This window comes from Puntigrus tetrazona, chromosome 19 (assembly GCF_018831695.1).
Source record: "Puntigrus tetrazona isolate hp1 chromosome 19, ASM1883169v1, whole genome shotgun sequence".
NCBI lineage: Eukaryota > Metazoa > Chordata > Actinopteri > Cypriniformes > Cyprinidae > Puntigrus > Puntigrus tetrazona.
In genome coordinates, this window is record NC_056717.1 from 15703073 (window position 1) to 15721260 (window position 18188).

Genomic DNA, 18188 nt, shown 5'->3' on the forward strand with positions numbered 1-18188 from the left:
CAACGACGATCTCGATCTAATTGGTCGGTAGGCAAATCCTTATCAGTGATTGGAGGAATGTTGCTGTCAGTCAAATGCCCCGCCCCCTGAGTTCCTGACTCGTGCTGTCAATGAGGAGCTGAGGTCAAGAGAAATAAGCATGGCCGCTTTGTTTAGAGGGTATCGGAATTTTTATAAAAGAAGCAATAAACATGTGGAGCTCACTTTGGGTATGTTGTTTCCTCATTAATTGTCCATTGACAGAACAAGGTGGTTAAAGCGCCGCTAATGTTATTGCAAAGGGCAGTATGGAAATGTTCTTTTATCTAAATGTTTTGTTTGTCAGTCTGCAAAATACGCGAATATGTATGAAGTATGCTTTGACAGTTATGTCAAAGCATGTAAACAAACATTGTGAACAATAAGCAAGTCACTGTTTGCTTTTTGATGTTCAGACATATTGTGCAATGCATCTGGTGTTTAGGAGCTCATAGGTTACACTATAGTTAAGGGTTTTTTAGCAGCAAACTATAAGGTAAATAATACATTAAACTGTGTTATTAAATTAAATACGTGTCTCAGCCTTCTCACAAAGCTTTTGTCACCTCGTTTAATACTTTTGTACAAAATAATTGTTGATTTTTATCATCGGTTTCTTCTAAACATCTGGATCTGTAAAGATATGAAGGTCTTTATAAGCAATTGATATTGTTGGTTAAGAAATCTTACAAAGATTTCTCAGTAGTGCTTAATGTCTTATTTCGTGAATTTGTATTCACACTGATTGATTTTTACAAAATTGCTCCAGTGAGTCTATGTTTTATAGACATATTAGGCTAAAAATCTTCTGTTGCCAGTTGCGGTGCACACTGTGACTATCAAAGCTTTCTGTGTCTATAGGGAGGATTTTATTTAGCTGTAATTTATGATTTCTGTCTGTTTGTGATTTTTCAGTATCCTGTAGATCAATGGCTTCCAAGACCCCAGTGGGTTTTATTGGACTGGGTAATATGGGGACACCTATGGCTAGAAACCTACTGAAGCATGGATATCCTGTCATTGCTACTGATGTCTTCCCAGAGTCTTTCAAAGAGCTTCAGGACTCGGGAGCACAGGTAGAAGTGTCTCTTTCTCAAACAATGCGCTAAGGCGAAATCTACCATCGTCTTTCCAACATCTAGGCCGTACAGTTCTGTGAATGAGGCGGTACAAATAATTGCATTTGCTTGTCTTCCCAGATCCTGGATTGCCCTGCTGAAGTGGCTGATAAAGCTGACCGCATCATCACCATGCTACCGTCCAGCCCCAACGTCATTGAGGTTTACACAGGACCCAATGGCATACTTAAGTAAGCCCTTTCACATTAAACTCTTCGCAGTGTTAAAGTCAATGCTGACTGAATTGTAGCGTATTACATTACCAAACTTAGTTAAATTAGGTATAAATCTGTAAAGCACATGTCTATTATTTATAATGATTAAGAATAGTTTAAGATTAAGGAGTTTCCACTGACTGTATGATTAGGTCTAGGCTTAATCTAGTAATTCTTTTAAATCTGCCTTAATTCCAAGGAAATCTGGTTTGTAGGAGGCATGTAAAATGCGGCACCAAAGTTACGTTATAAACCAGTGGAGTATTGGAATTTACAGCAGTTCATCTAGTAGTGAACTAATATTTGCTTTTAAATGACTAATGCTGTAGCTGTCATATATGCTACAGTTTAAAATTTTTACTTTTGAATGACTATACTAAAAAATAACTGATCAAACTGATCAAAAAGTTTATTCATCAAAGACTGCTAATATGACTATAAAATTGTTTAGCAGCGCAGTTTTTTTTTTGGTAGTGATGAGAATATGTAGTGTTTATATCTAATTTTGCATAATATCTATTTAATATACAGTATATTTTATATTATACAGCAATTTTAAATGGTTTATTGTTTACTCGCGTAACACCAAAGAATGTAAATAAAATGTGCTTTTAAATGATTAAAATATTCAAGAGATCTTAGGTCTTCAAGCATGTGTTAAATTGTACAGCTAGATTTGCTTCTGAATACTATTCTTTTGAATTATATAATTGTTTTTATTTATCCAATTATTTACTGGTGCTTTTAAGCAGTAAATATAAAACAAAGGCCAAAGTAACATGCCTAATTTGGATTTGGCCAGAGGTTAGGCTCATTTAAATATTCCCGGGCTTCTTATGATGACATTTATCATCGTTCGGTTTGATTTTGCACTCTTCATTAAGGAAGGTAAAAAAAGGCACCCTTCTGATTGACTCCAGCACCATTGACCCTGCAGTTTCCAAAGAGATGGCGATTGCTGCTGAGAAGATGGGAGCAGTGTTCATGGATGCTCCAGTGTCAGGAGGTATGATCGACCTGAGAACCACCTCTTAAAGCCGAGTTTGATTGACAGCATCTCATTGTTTCAATTTCTTGGAAGTGCTCGCTGTGGAAATGCAATTACGGTGTTATGTGTTGTTTAATGATTGAACTGTGTTCTCACTGAGCCATTTATTATGGTCAGTAGGTTCACAGATGTGCATGTGTCTCAGTTAGTCAGGTTTTATTTTGTACATATTTAAAATTCCTGTACCTATATATAGTATATAGCGCTATGTGTTACTGTACCTTGCTCTTATGACTAATGTTCTACTCACAGATTTCGCAAACTCAACTTAAATTCTGCCATATCCTCTTTTTTTTAAGTTTATGTGGTAATTTTCAGTTCCTTTTATGGCACATTAATAATTTAATTTAGGTTTGTATTTGTTTACCTTTGTGTCAGAATAGCAGAATAATTTCCTGTTGAAATAATTGACACAAAGAAACCTACAGTTTTCCAGAAACATAAACACATTCGGGTTATATTATGCAGATTCCCCGGGAAGGCTCTGTGACAGGGCCTTTAATGGCCTGAGCCGTTATGGAGGACAGCGCTGTCAGTAGCTTTCACTTTGATGGAGCCGTAATGTTGGCTCTCCCAGTCCAGGGCCTTTCATGTAGATAAAAGGCCATAAAGAGCTGAGAAACTGCCCTGGACAAGCACGTTTAAGATGCACAACTTGTGTGAGTGGGGAAACTCCTCAGGCATTAAAGGTTTGCTGGATGTATGTTTACTGATTGGCGTCTGTAGTGCAGACAAGATTTTAAAGAGCCTGTGTGTGGACTATGCTATAAAAAGTGAATGGGTGTATGTTCTCAAGCCCTTGGACTAGACTGTGATCTAATCCTTCCTTAACATCTTAGCGGTGAGGATTTACCATTTTCCATTTTATATCCGTTGCTTTTGGAGTCGAGGACGAAATGTTCGAAACGTATTTGCGATAAAAAGAAATGTTTCACCCAATAAGAAAAATGTTATACATTCAGCCTTTGCCATTCTGAACCCTTATGATTTCCCCCCCTGTGGACTTAACCACGCTTTAACCACCTTTTTATTTTTTTCCAAAAAGTTCAAGACCGATTAATTTGGCAAAAAAAAAACAGTCGAGTCAAATGTATTTTACAGACCTCATTAAAAGTAATAACAAGTAAAAAGACTGAACCGCTAAAAATAGGATGAAGCAGTCAACATTGAATAAATCTAAACACAGTACTTGTAGATTATGACCTCTATATTAAGAGAGGGTTTATATTTATCAGTAGTGAGGCGAAACAGATAGTTTTTCATAGCCCAAATGATCAGCCTCCGTGTTTTTATCAGGTCTATGGGGAGCATTTATCAGACCATATTACAAAACACAGCAGCTCCAGTCCTTAAATAAACAGCGTGTCCAGAAGGTGGCACTCCAGCCATCATGACGCCATTGTGTCTGTTCCCAGCATCTCCCATCTCCTCTCACATAAGTCTCTGTTGTGGAAAGGAGAATTTGCATGCGTGTGAGAGATCATGTTGTATTTTTTTTTTAAAGCTGATTTTCTTTTGATATAATTTTATACCCTGGGTTTTGTGTTTCTCTCTCTGTGCGTCACTAAGGTTTGGCACATCGCACTGTGTTTCTCAAATAATACACTCATAAAATGACGAACAAACTCTGTCTCTCTCTCTCTTTTTCGCTCTCTTTGTCTTTTTTTTTTTTTTTTTTTTTTGCGTAGATTTGTAATAAACTCGAAGGCGCAAACCTCACTGTCTGCCGTTGCAGAATTGGACCCACAACAAACCTCGGCTAACGTCACACGCTCTGAAACGTGGGGTGTGTGGCCGTTGCCGCGTCTAACAAGTGCTTGGCTAGTTAACAGTAATTACCCACATTCCTCGGTTATTGCTGAGATTGCGGCACACTGTCGCTCACTCTCACTATGCAGCTCACGGTGGGAAAACTTCGGCTTTTTCTGTGCGAGAGAGCGTTTGTGTCACAGTGTGGTGGGACTGGTTTTGTTGGGCCGTGTTGGTGCATTGCTCTCACGGTGCCTTAACCTCAAGTCAATGCAGTATTTACCGATGTACGTAACTCCTAATGTATATTTTCCTGATGTGGTCACTTGCCAAATCTTTGTTAAACGGTTAAACTTCCCTTTGTTTTCCTTTGACTTAATTTTAGACTCTTTCTGAACGCGTGAAACGATCTTCTTTTCTTCTCTCCTCTCATTTATTATCACTGATCTAACAGCCTGCATGCATGAGCCGTTTTGATGGACCAGCCTTCACCCATCAGGCCCGTATGTAGATCAGTGCTAATAAAGGAGAAAATGACAACCTCTGGCTTTCACATCATCTTTTCAAAATGCATTAGAAGTCTAAAGTGAAATATTTCTTTGTCAAGTACATTGGGTAACCAAACAGGCTTAAAAAAATAATACTTTTTTTTTATTATTAAAGGATGGCTTTAGTCAGATCAGTTTTGACAATTAAATATGATTGGCATTTTTTAAATCTATTTTCTTACATTTTCATACTTTGCAATGATGTCTCATGCCTAAAAATTAAATTGATGTAAATTTTATACATTTACGTACATTTCGATTATTAAGGCATATATAATAATGAAGAGGGCTGCTATTTTTTTATTTATCTCTCTATTTTTACTTTTAAGAACATAACCTTTTACAACAATGCACAAAATCATATTGCATAATTTCAGAAATTAGTTGCCAATATTTTGAAAAAATAATTATAGGTGTTTTATTATGAAATACAGCATAAATAGTATATCTTCATCCTCTTTTATTATTATTATTTTTTTTATATGTGTGAATCTGATAAGAGTTTTCATGTTTCATAGCTGCAGTGTTAATTAAGTCAGTTACATTGTTTCTCACTCATAACTGTAGCTTGGCTATCCTGAAGGAACAGCAGATGCCCCTTCACAATAGAAAATCTGGGATTTAGATTGACCAGAAACAAGATCACTCATGGAGAGGTGGGACCCCAGATATGTCCTAATGTAGATCAGCTTTCCCCGTGCTGTTTTTGGACGCTGTGAGCGCGCTCATTAATATCTCTGCCCTCTGTCGGCCGGAGCAGGAGGGGGAGGAAGAGACTGCCTGATAGATAGGTGAGTGACAGAGGAATTAGCATAACAAGATCCTCGCTGGGAAGGCCAGGGACTGGGAGACGTGTGTGTGAAGGGGGTGGACGGTGTCTGTCCTGAACTCCAGATGGAAACAGACCCATAGCAGCTGTCTAGCCTGGACTTTTATAGCACTGCGTGTGTGTGTGCATGTGTGTGTGCGTGTGTGTGTGTGTGTGTGTGTGTGTGTGTGTGTGTGTGTGTGTGTGTGTGTGTGTGTGTGTGTGTGTGTGTGTGTGTGCGCGCTACTGTGTTTATGAGGTTGAGTCTGACCAGGAAAGAACGATCAGATAGTATGATATAAAGCGATTTAAAAACTTCAGATTAAGATTTTAAGACCTGTTTTTCGTCGTCTGCATGGTCTGAACTGTACATTAGTGCTGCGCTAAGACGTGAATGAAAAGCTGTCTATCATTTTCTGGTGTCATCTGGTACGCACTTATGCCCCCTGTCGAGGAACTGTCATTCAAAACCCCCCTCTCCTGCTTTAAACAGTCACTGTGGCTCCCAAAAGCGTGTGTGTTTGTGTTTAAATGTGTGTACCCGTCATGCACAAGATGAGTGTTGTTAAGCAGCTTTTAAGTCCTCAATTATGGATCATTTTAAAATGCTGATTATGGTGCTATTTGAGGAACATGTGTGCATGTGCGAAGAGCCACTAATCAGCATCCTTAGGAGCCGATATACTGATGGCTCCTGGCCTGGGGGATCATTGATTCCAGATCATTCTTCACTTGTTGTCCACACTCAAAGGAACCGATGCGGGTGAGAATGGGGGTGACGACGGTGGTGATTAAAGTCCTACTTATCTGAATGATGAAGATAATATGTGCAAGGCTCTCTTGTGACCGTGTGAAGGTTTGGGTTTGTTTGTGTGTGGCGGCTTGTAAACTCTTTTGCCTCCGTGAACCTGACAGCACGCCACATTGGGGCTGCTGGCGTAGAAACTATTAATCTGTGCAGTTCTCATGTGTGTGTGTTTTTTATATATGCAGAAAGAAATGTATTAAGTTTGCTTGGTGTTTTAATTTGTCTGAGAAAATATCTCCTTTTCGCCGTAATTATAGGTTTAGCCACATGAAGCTAGTAAATATGTTTGTTCCTGTTACACTAGTAAGAACGTTCCCACTGCATCAAAAGCCAAAAAAAAGTTTCTTAAAGGCACAGTACACCCAAAAATTAAATCTCTGCCATCATTTGCTCACTCATAGCATGTGAGGCTTAGTATTCTTCTGTGAAACACAAAAAAAGATTATTTTGAAAAATGTGTCAGAAGAGCTGCATGAATTAATTGGAATAAAAGCCAAATTGTGATTTTTGGGACAGTTTGGTTATCTACAGTGAAGGCAAAGGTTGCAATTTAATTAAATATATACATTTGACGTGTGTTTCAGGGAAGCGTGGTGCTGCGTTCATTTACATGTAGTAAATGCTGCTCCATGCAATCTCAGCATTTTCTTTTTGGTTGTAAAAAAAGATGGATGACGCATCTTCATTCACTTCAATTGAAGAAAAGTGATTGTCCAAATAGGGCACAGGCATATTGCACTGATTTGGGACCAGAGTAAAAAGTCTATTGGCGCCTCACTCAGAGAAGCTGTCAATCATGGCATCACATCACATGACTAAAACTTAAAAAAAAAAAGTTACATCAGCGTGATAAAATCCACATTAAATGACAAAAACCATGTTTAATAACAAAATATTTGAAATGAAATGTAATTATTTAGCTTGTGTCCAGTTAGATTACATGGAGAGGGCGGGGTTTATGACTTATACTGGGACCAGCCACCTGGGGGCAAAACGCGATGGCTTTACTATTAAGGACTACTGTGACACACTTGGTATGCACCAATGTGCTTCTCAAACTGGTAACCAGAATCTCATGTAACCTGGCTGTTGTGAACAAAACACAAGCTGTATGGACTACGGTTTAAATACATTGCTAATTTTTAAAGCCGTAAGTATTATTATTGTAAATTTACAGTTGTACTGTAAAATTAATTATTATTAACATTATTTCATTAACTATTACAATTGTGATATTTCTTATTTTGTTTCATTTTTTTTATTGTAGCAGTAATAATAATTTTATATATAATTTTTTTTATTTACCTGGAGGGGTTTTTTGCTTTTTTTAACCACACCCAAAAATAAAGATTTTGTCAATAATCACTTACCCCACCAACCCATAAAAGCTTTTTTTGCCCACTAAACAAAATTAAATTTAAAGAATTTTTTTTTTTAAAGAAAACTGGGAGGCTTGTCCCATTCACTGTCAAGATCCAGAAAAGTATGAAAGACACAAATTATTTTGCTAAAATCAAAACACGGGGTCTATTTATACAGGAAAGGTCATAAGCTTTTTGTTCCCGAAGACTAACAAAGCTTTTACGGGTTTGGAACGACATGGGGGTAGGTGATTAATGACAAAATTTTAATTTTGGGGTGGAGTGACCCTTTAAAATCACAATTAATGGTAGATCATTTTCACCGATTTCCCTCAAATTGTGAAGCTCTTTGTCTGTGTTTTAGTTTTGGTCTGTACAGTGTTTACAGGGAAAGATTTTTTTAGGTGATTTCTGTACCTTTTCAATGTAACATCAGAAAACTAAATTGGCTCATCAAAACTCACTAGTTTAAGGGGTTTAGGTGGAATGAAAGCTGTATGCATTACTGGCCTGATGGCATAATACGGACAAATATAGCTTCGATAGTAAACCAAATGAATCATTGACATCTTCTGATATAGTGTCTGTTTTATCACGGTTTACCTAATGTTTTTACAGCAGTGTTTCTAGTATTGGAAACACAATAAGAACGGTTCCTAGAATGTTCTCTCGAGATCTTTTTAATGCCCTGCCAGCGCAGTCGTTTAGAGAGACAATCGCTTTCAAATCCCTATTGTCTGTTTGCGATCAATGTTGGTCTTTTTACAGTCAAAAAGAAAGTTATTGATCAGCTCAGGAGGATAGCTGATAGGTTGCAAAAAAAAAAAAAGGACAAGTGTGTTTGTGTATGCGTCTGGTGGGGAGGGCTGAAAAAAGAACTGATTTCGTCATTTAGAGTCTTTATTACTGTCAGCAGTTCTAGAGGCTTGTAGAAAGACGACAAGAGGTTTGCATGGGGTTTTTATTTACACACAATAAAGGCTCTGAGATCTACACGCTCGATGAGGTGGTTTTTGCTCCATCATCTCGCTTTGCCTGGGAAAAGAGGCTCTTATACACAAATGTAGTGTAATGTTACTTTGCCACTAATGAAGCGTTTCGGCGTTTTAAAAAGCACTAACAGCCTTAAGTGGCTTTTTTGAGTGTTTAAGATGCTGGAAAGAGAGTTTGTGGTACCTGACACCACAAACAACTGCGTACGTCTCCGTCAGAGTTCACGTCCGTGTGGGTTTCTTCATTATATATTTGTTGTTATAGATTTAGACTTTTAACCTGATGTAGATTAGATTTTTTTTTTTTTTTTTTACTTGTTTATTGAGAAGTTTAGCCACCCTGATTTGATTTTTCAGCTACTAATAAAAGCTACTCGGGTCAGCTTAACACGTTTTACATTTTAAACCCATTTCAGTAATTGTTGTGCAAAAATTGTGGTAATAAAGTAGATCTAGATCAGATAAGGTTAGTGATACCTAGTAAGTGCTTCTTTGTTTTTATGCAATGATATTTTTCTCTCGATATGAAAACTAATATTTCCTGAGACAAATACACAGTTTTGTTTACATGGTTCAGAGGACACAAAAAAATTGGTTGCAGAATGCTGCAGTTGACCAGTTACAATCATCTTTTAATTTTTGTACGCTTTTTAATGCTTCCCATGCATTACTATTAGCATTGTAAATGCGTTAATGTGATGTCTTCATTAAATGTGATAAACCAGTGTAATTTAAAAAGTGTGCCAATTTTTGTATATCAACAAGCACATGCACATTTATTCTTAGAGATGCTATGTAGCGTAAGGGAAATGACAAACACGCTTAGCTAATTAGAGAATTATTGATGACAGATAAGTATGGCTAAAATCAATACAGGGGAAGTCATAAAGTCTCTTTTTTTCCTTTCTCTCCCTCTCTCTGACCCTCTTTCTTTATCTCCGTTTTACTCGATCTATCTTGCATCAGCTCTTTTCTCTTAGTCTTTAATAATTAACTTCAGCATTATTAGCTTCTCAGTATAAACAGCCTATTCATTAGTGTTGACACACACAAACAGACCACTTACCTCAAAGCAAATGCCATTTTTCTAGCTCATATTGTATCCAGCGTGTAATATAAAGTTGGATACATTGGATCGCGTTTGTGTGTTTATTTATGCAGATATTAGGGATTTCAATGCAGCAGATGAGGTTTTAGTCTTAAAAAAAAAAAATCTGGCCAATTTTACTGCTTTAATTGCATTCTAATCGGGCAAATCCCTGGACACACATATCTATGTCAGCAGCTTTAAAAGCACCCCTCCCATGTAGAACATGGCACGCTTTAACGTGATTGGCCACGCTTGGTCCTCTTAAGGCGTGGCGCTTAATTGAACATGATAAAGTGTAAAGTTAATTACCCCTTAGAGCTGTCACTCATACCCCAGGGGGCGTGTTCACTTAGGGGGAGGAGTGTCGCTTTAGGCACAGCTGTCGTACGCAAGTCTATGTGTTTGTGGGGAGGAGGACAATGGGTCCTTGTCCTCAGAGAGTTGTGAAGGATGATTTGGACAATCGGCTTTTAAAGGCAAACACTCAAATGTTGTCCCGCTGGTGCCAGACAGCTTATTAATACCCTCCTCTGCCCCAAAACACACACACACACAGTTGACTAAATCCTGACCTGCTTAACTTAAATTAGAAGGTTACATTTCATTTTCTATAATGATCCTTAATTGTATAATAATGTAGAGAGCTATGATGATATTTAAAAAAAATAATAATAAACTTGATCTTTGAACATGTATTATGCTAGTAATATTATTTTGTTGTTGTTGTTGTTGACGTTTGCCATATTATACATCAAAGTACTGGAGAAAAATGTAAATACCATTAATTAATATGGTTATAAAATAGAATAAAATTAAAATAAATGTATGTTTTATTTTATGACATAACCATCTTTATGCCATCATTATAATGGTACCACCACATCAACTATAAATAAACACACTAAGAACCAACTGAATTTGGTGGGTTTTTTTTTTGTTTTTTTTTTTTTGTGTACATTTGCAATGATTTTTAGAGTCGTGACTGTGTTCTTTTCAGGTGTTGGTGCAGCCAGTCTGGCTAAACTCACCTTTATGGTTGGTGGAGTCGAGGAGGAATTTAATGCTGCCCAGGAGCTGCTCACCTGTATGGGAGCAAATGTAGTGTACTGTGGCCAAGTGGGAAGTGGACAGGTAAATACACACAAACATTAACGTTCTTCAGCCTCTAATCAACTAAAAATTGTAACAAAGAGATGGTGTCATCAGTGGAACTTCAAAATCCCCTTTCACATAGAAATAGTATAATTCGCCACAGGATGCTTTGAGTTTGGTTCACACACATCTTGTAATGATCGTTTAGGGCTAGAAGGCCACCAGAGCTTATTGGGCATGCACAAATTAATATTGCGTTGTTTTTGACACTCTGAACAATAATAATTACTATATTTGCATTATTGTAACGGTAGGTATAGGTCTGGGATAGATGTAGACAATAAAACTAAATGTGAGATTTATATAGCATTTTTTTTCTAATCAAGATTGTGTCAAAGCAGCTTTACAGTGCTGTTCTCCTCTGGCCAAAAGAGACCAGCAGCTGAATTATTGGTTGCAACAAAGTCAGATTCTGCAGAGGATGTCACATCCTGTTACATCAGGATATGACTTAAAAAGTGACCATTAGACTAAACTGGCAAACTATCTCAGCTTCAACACAGATTGCTTTGTTATCATGAATGCACATTTTTAACCCACTGAGTTCTGAAAGTTAGAATACTTATGTGTAGTATGCTTAAAAAGAGTTGATTATTTATGATATGACCTATTTTATTAATACTCAAACTATTGTGCACGCGTAGTGCATAACGATAAAAGGTTACTACAGAATCTTTTAATTCAATTACTTCTGTGTCTGAACTGATGTTTCGGATTTTTCTCTTTCAGGCAGCAAAAATCTGCAACAACATGCTGTTAGCAATTGGCATGATTGGTACAGCAGAGACCATGAACCTTGGAATTAGGTGAAGATGTGTGTGTTTCTCTGTGTGTTTCTGTGTGTGTGTCTGTGTGTGTGTGTGTGTGTGTGTGTGTGTGTGTGTGTGTGTGTGTGTGTGTGTGTGTGTGTGTGTGTGTGTGTGTGTGTGTGTGTGAGTGAGGCTGCTCTCTAGCTCAAAAAAATGAGAAAAAAGCATTAAAAAGTAGTTCATATGTAGCCTGCTCTAGTTACAAACTGCCACATGATTGCTTTGTATAAAAAGACTGAAATGTAAAGGGGTCATGCCATGACTTGTGTATTATTTAAATAAGAAAATAGTAAAATAAGGTTCAATATACTTAGTGATATATTACTATATATTACTCTTCTATTAGTACAGTCTCTCTAAAAAGATTTGCTGTAGTACTGTGGCTTTAACTGCTTTCACTGAACTCTTGCTGTCTGCCGTAGCTTTAATTTTTTCATTCACTATGCAACATTTGACAACAGTGGCGATGGACACTATTGCTCGTCTTGCAACTGATCATCACCTCCTATGCTGTTTTTTTTAAGATAAAAGGAATTAGTTCTTGTTTCATTGTTTTTAAAAATATGTAGGCAATATCTTCTTCTTTCTTATTATTACTTCTTTTTTTAAATATCAGACGATTGCTTGTCAGTGGTGCTTGCAAAGCTTAATAGGTTGGATTCAACACAACAACATATTCTTCATACGTATCTCATATGTATACATATTCGTTTGAATGCAGTTTCAGAATCTAGTGTGCATGAAGTGTTGTCATCCCTCTTCTCAGGGATATAAGGAGCGTGTAGGCATCTGCACACTCATATGCACTTACACAGACTCATTTAGATGCCATGGGTTCCTGGCTGTCATAAATCTCCCATGCTGCACTGCAGCCTGTCCTCTCATGCAGCAAACTGCACACAGAAAATGTAAAGAGGATGTATGTTTGACTTACATGAAGATATTATGATTTTCTCTTTCAACCGGAAAGCAAATGGGTGCTTGGGAGAAATAATTAATCTCTCACTATTGACATATTATCAGTAGATTTTTCCACCTTTCCTGTACTATATTTTGTTCTTTCAGTTCTTACTTCCATTGAATTTTGTCCAAAATTGGGCATAAAACTTAAGGTATAAGTTCATATATATATATACACGACATATTTATAAGGATATAAATAGATTTGTGTATACTTTATTCTTTATTAAATAAGCTCATATTAATTTGACCTTACAAGTTTTCCTGCTCTGTTGCCAAATTTGAAAACATTTACATTTTGAATGTATTCAGTTGAATTCAATTTCGCCAAGCATAAAAAAGAAAATAATAATGTATTATTTATGCGATAACTTATTATTTCAATAACTCTGACAAGATCGTTCCCCATTAACAGTACAAATTTTATCATATAATTTTTTTTAATTATTTATTTTGTTATTTACTTTTCTTTCCTAGTAGATATAATTCAATTGGAATGATGTTTACAGCCATGAATTCAATATTGAGTTTTGATTGAAATTTGGTGAAATTGTCAAGAAATCTTTAAAAGAATAATAGGACATCAGTAGAAAAAGGAGCTTTCCTAATTTTCTTCCCAACGACTGCTGGATATCTCTGGTCATGTGTGATGTTTCGCTTGGGAAAAAAAATGTCCCCAATAGACAGTTATCTCCCCTCTCGCTCTTTCCCTCGCTCTCCATCTATCTTCACTTATGCATGCATATGCCGCTGTCGACTCTTCAAGACCAGCAGCTACAACCGAGAATAAGCCCAATTTTTTATTATTTTTTTTTAATGATGCAACGCACACGATTGAAGGCTTTGAAAGTTCATCCACTACACAAGCACCCTCACACACAGCCTGTGTACAGATGTTTAAAAAGATAATTGACATTTGGTAATAAACTCGTTTGTTGCCTCTTAAAGACATTAATAAAATTGTGGCCTGTGTGTGTTTGCTTATAAGACTATGTGTTTATAATCTTAAGAGCACCAGGGTTTGATGAAGATGAAATGAGAACAAGAAGCATAGTGTATAAACATAAGTCTTTAACAAAATGATCAAACATCAAACGCCTCTAGTTTATTTCCTCCTTTCCTTTTTCTTGAACTGTAATTCAGTCATCCGGTTTAACTAGACTCTCACATCTGTTTTCCTTTCCCTCGCCGCTGTGGTATTAACCTGCACACACTTCACACTTGATTTCATCAGCCAAATCTTCACAAGCATCCTTTGAAAGCGTCTCTTTCATGTAAATCTGATGTGTAAATGGGTTTGGATGATATCCATAGGAGCAGAATGAGGGCTATACAAAATGACGTTTGCCATTTTAAACAGTGAAGGTGCCGCCCCTTCTCACACACACACACACACACACACATTCTCTTGTTTCTTGTGTCGAGAGAGTGATTTGTGTTGTAGCAGAGAAGCCAGGTTGCAGTTGAGGCGGTAACCTTTTCAGTCACTGACCCAGAACGTGTGTGTGTGTGAGTGAGTGTATTTGAGTGTGTGTGTGTGTGTGAGTGTGAGCGTGAGCTGGGGAAAGGAGGGGACGATGTTGAACATATGTCACCGGTTGTCCCCAAGAGACCAAGAGACACAGACATAAAGGGAGAAAGTGAGAGAGCGAGAGAGAACGGGAGATTGATACAGGGTCAGTCAGTGGGCTGTTTACAGACGTTAAACCCCCCCAAAAACAACTGTCAAATGACAGCGCCGCTCACAAATACAATCACACACATTATTGAGATAAAAATTTTCCAAAACAGTGCGTAAAAACAGACAGTGTGGGATGGATGGATGGAATAATAGAAAGACTTTTATGCACATCTGTGTGTCCTTGTCTCTTAATTATTGCATAGACTTATAAAAGTCTTGGTGCGTGTGAGTGTGTATATGAAGGCGCGGCCCCCTGAATGAGAGACAGGTGGAGTTACTGTATAACTGGCCTTAAACACTCATCATAGTTTAATAGACATAAGAAAGCTAAAAAGCGCGCTTTACTGTCTCACCACCGCTGCCGCTCCCGGCGTGAGTAAGCACGCACACGCGTGTATGTCGAGGCACTCTTGATGTGGTCATATTTATGTTCTTGTTAAAGCAAGAGACGGCAGCTCTTTGCCCAGTTACACATCATCCTCAGATTTCCCTTTTTTTCCCCCCTCTTCTCTTCACCGTCCTTTTGTTTTAGAACGGCTTTTTGTCAACTGCCACCTAATTTTTTTGTTGTTGTTTTTTTTTTATTAGTGGTGTTTGTGTAATGCAACGTGACTCTTATTTTGTTCTAGCTATTCATTTATGCTAAAAGTGCTGTTTAAATGTATTTTCTATTTTAAGCACTGTTTTGCTTTCTTAGTAAATGCAACATTTATTTTGATAACTTTTAGGGAGCATGAATTCAGAAATGTCAGGGTGAGGCAACTGTCCTGATATCATGATGAAAAATATTAAGCATAAGTGGGATCCACTTTTAGTTGGCCTTAATTAGTGCTACTAGAATGCACTAATTATGTACATGCACGTTTTTACATTATACTTATATTTTACAAAATACCAGCATATAATTACATCTGTAATTAATGTCTGTAATTACACTTTTAATGACAGTGTCCCATCCCTGCCCTTAACTCACCCTTAAACCTACCTAAAACACCAAACCTGTCCTTTATCTAGCCCTATCTTACCCGTATCCCACCAAAATAGCAGCAAAAGTGTTTTGCAATACAATGTATACTTATATATATACACAATAAATATATTGTTCTTATTTTTGATGCAAGTACATAGTAGCCGCATATATTCAAATATGCATTATTTTCAAAGTGTAAGACCGTTATGTTGTTTTTTATTTGATGGCTTTACTACACTGTGTGTGTAGCAATAGTTGTATTTTAAAAAGCGTATGAAAAATGACGTGAATAGTTTTTTTCTACAATACAAAATGAATACTTTTTTTTTAAGACCCAACAAATATCATAGTTTGAAGGTGTGCTCTTTTGACAAAAAAAAAAAAACTAAACAAGCACCTAACTAGGTCCTAGCAACCATACACTTATCATCACGGAAGTAGCTTTCTTCAGAAAATGTCACAATATTTCTGTTGTGTTTGCTGTCTTGTCAGTTTTGTTCTATTATACTGTGTTATTGTAGCGCACAATCATTTGTAAAGCGGCAAGGCCCATTTCACTCAGATCTACTTTAAATGCACGAGCGAAATCACCCTGGTTTCTCTTATAGGGGGACAGATTGGTGGGGGTGAGTTAATAAGACAGCTGCTTGTGTCAGAGTTTTATTACCCCTGCATTTGTGTGGGGGACAACAAGCGGGAGAGTGGAAAATGATGAACTGCAACTCCTGTTAAATATCAATACTGTATTATCCAGGGCCGCTTTCCACTTAGGGATGATCTGGTCCTGAGCCTAAAGGTCAGCGCTCTGTCTGACCTCTATCTTTTGACCTCTCTCTTTCTCTCTCTCTATCTCTTTTTCTCTTCTGATCAGACTGGGTTTGGATCCAAAACTGCTGGCGAAGATTCTGAACATGAGTTCGGGGCGATGTTGGTCCAGTGACAAGTACAACCCCGTCCCCGGTGTCATGGAAGGAGTGCCCTCAGCAAATAACTACCAGGGAGGCTTTGGCACAAAGCTAATGGCTAAAGTTAGTGGACGAAATTCTACTCTTTTCTTTTGATCACAGTTATTTATTCTAAATGATTTCAAACTGTAAAAAAAAACATGTTGTGTTCTCAGGATCTTGGTTTTGCTCAGGATACGGCGACCAGTACCCGGACCCCAATACCACTTGGTTCTTTGGCGCACCAGATCTATCGGGCGATGTGCGCTCATGGCTACTCTAACAAAGACTTTTCCTCTGTCTTCCAGTTTTTACGAGAGGAGGGGGTATAGTAGGTCCGTTGGAAGTGACCCAGGATCTGTGTGAGAAATGGACTTTATGACTGGCTGGTTTATTATTGATATGCATGTGAGGTATTTTTTCAAAGGGATGTTACAGGTATGTTGAAGCTAATGAGTGTCGCATTGAGAGTCCGATGCCTCTCTTCGGTTGTTGCCAGATTTTGACATTCAAAACTTCTCAGAGCCGTTTTTTTTAGCTATGACCGGTTCGAACCGTTACTCCCGTTTGCTTCCTTCACACATTTACCTGAAAATGTTTACAGTCATTCTTTTCCACTTTGAGCCAGTAATTTGAGCCGGTTCTAAACAAATATTGATTTCTAGACCCGAACAGACGCTGCTAGAAATGTTTATGGATCCATATGTCATACCTCATCTGTTTCAGTTGTGTCTGAACTGAATCAAAACTGAGCAAATTTAGCAAAGTTACAGTATTAGGTTCCTTGTTTTTCAGGAATAGTTACATTAGTTACAAAGAGTAGTTCACCTAGAAATAATAAAATGCTGAAAATCAGGCCATCCGAGATGCAGATGAGTTGGGGGTTTTTTCATGGGAACAGATTTGGAGAAATTTAGCTTTATTTTACTTGTTCACCAGTGGATCCTCTGCAGTGAATGGGTGCCGTTGGAATGAGAGAAAACAGCTGAGGAAAAAACACCAACAATCCACAAGGAAATCACACGATCCAGTCCATCAATTCATGTATTATGAAGCGAAAAGCTGTGTGTTTAAGACGAACTTCAAATCGATGCTATAAACATAAGAGTCCTCTGTCTGTAATTTCACTTCCTCCATTGTAATTGTATCTGAATCAAGAGAGAAGTATGCACATATTAAACACTTTTCAAGCGAAAACAGTTTTAAACAAATATATCTGCGTATTCTGACGTGAAAGGATAACACAAGATTCACTTTTTGGACTGGAGGAGTTATTATTATGGATTATGGGCCAGAAGTAAGTGTTGAAGTAATGATGAATTTGTTTGTTTAAACAATCTACACGGTGCTTTTTTTCTTCACAATTTAATAACCGATCAACAGGAGGATTGTGGTGTTTTTAATCAGCTGTTTTGAGCTCATCTTGATGGCACCCATTCACTGCAGAGGATCTGCTGGTGAGCAACTGATGTAATGCTAAATCTTTCCAAATCTCTTCCAATAATAAAAAAAAAACCTAATCTCCATCTTGGATAGCCTGATTGTAAATTTTCCAGCAAATTTTCTTTTTGGGTGAGCTATTCCATTAAAACTGACCTCTGTTTTACACCAAATAGTTTATACACTGACGTCTTTTTCAGTGTTTTTTTTTTTCTCCTGACCACATTTTCTCTCATTCTTCATTTCTTTTCCACTAAACAGACGGCTTTAAGTCATCCTGGGTGTGTTTGTACATATGTATATTTGTAATGGTGCTGTATTGAGAATGAGCAGTGTTAATTGTCTCTACTTTACAGAAGTCTAGTTGAGACACTAAGAAGAGCCTGACGTCATCTGTGCTTGACGCACACACTCGGCCATGGCTCAAGAATCATGGCGTGTCTTCTATACAAAACCGTTCATATTATGTCCTCAATA

The 18188-nt window shown here is 37.4% G+C and overlaps 1 protein-coding gene across 1 annotated transcript; it reads left to right on the forward strand.

Moving 5' to 3' along the window:
• The first annotated feature begins 83 nt into the window (after nt 1–83).
• Nucleotides 84–17986, forward strand: hibadha (3-hydroxyisobutyrate dehydrogenase a). The gene is made up of 8 exons (XM_043218243.1): nt 84–209; nt 934–1094; nt 1218–1327; nt 2236–2357; nt 10753–10886; nt 11637–11713; nt 16199–16355; nt 16448–17986. The coding sequence occupies exons 1-8, from the start codon at nt 140–142 to the stop codon at nt 16601–16603; spliced, it is 987 nt and encodes a 328-aa protein (XP_043074178.1). The 5' UTR covers nt 84–139; the 3' UTR covers nt 16604–17986.
• Nucleotides 17987–18188: the final 202 nt, after the last annotated feature.

Excerpts from the sequence above, each read along its gene's own strand:
- hibadha (XM_043218243.1), top strand. The coding sequence starts at position 140 with ATGGCCGCTTTGTTTAGAGGGTATCGGAATTTTTATAAAAGAAGCAAT. Across the intron at positions 210-933 it reads ACATGTGGAGCTCACTTTGG|TATCCTGTAGATCAATGGCT; the intron begins GTATGTTGTTTC and ends GTGATTTTTCAG. Across the intron at positions 2,358-10,752 it reads GGATGCTCCAGTGTCAGGAG|GTGTTGGTGCAGCCAGTCTG; the intron begins GTATGATCGACC and ends TGTTCTTTTCAG.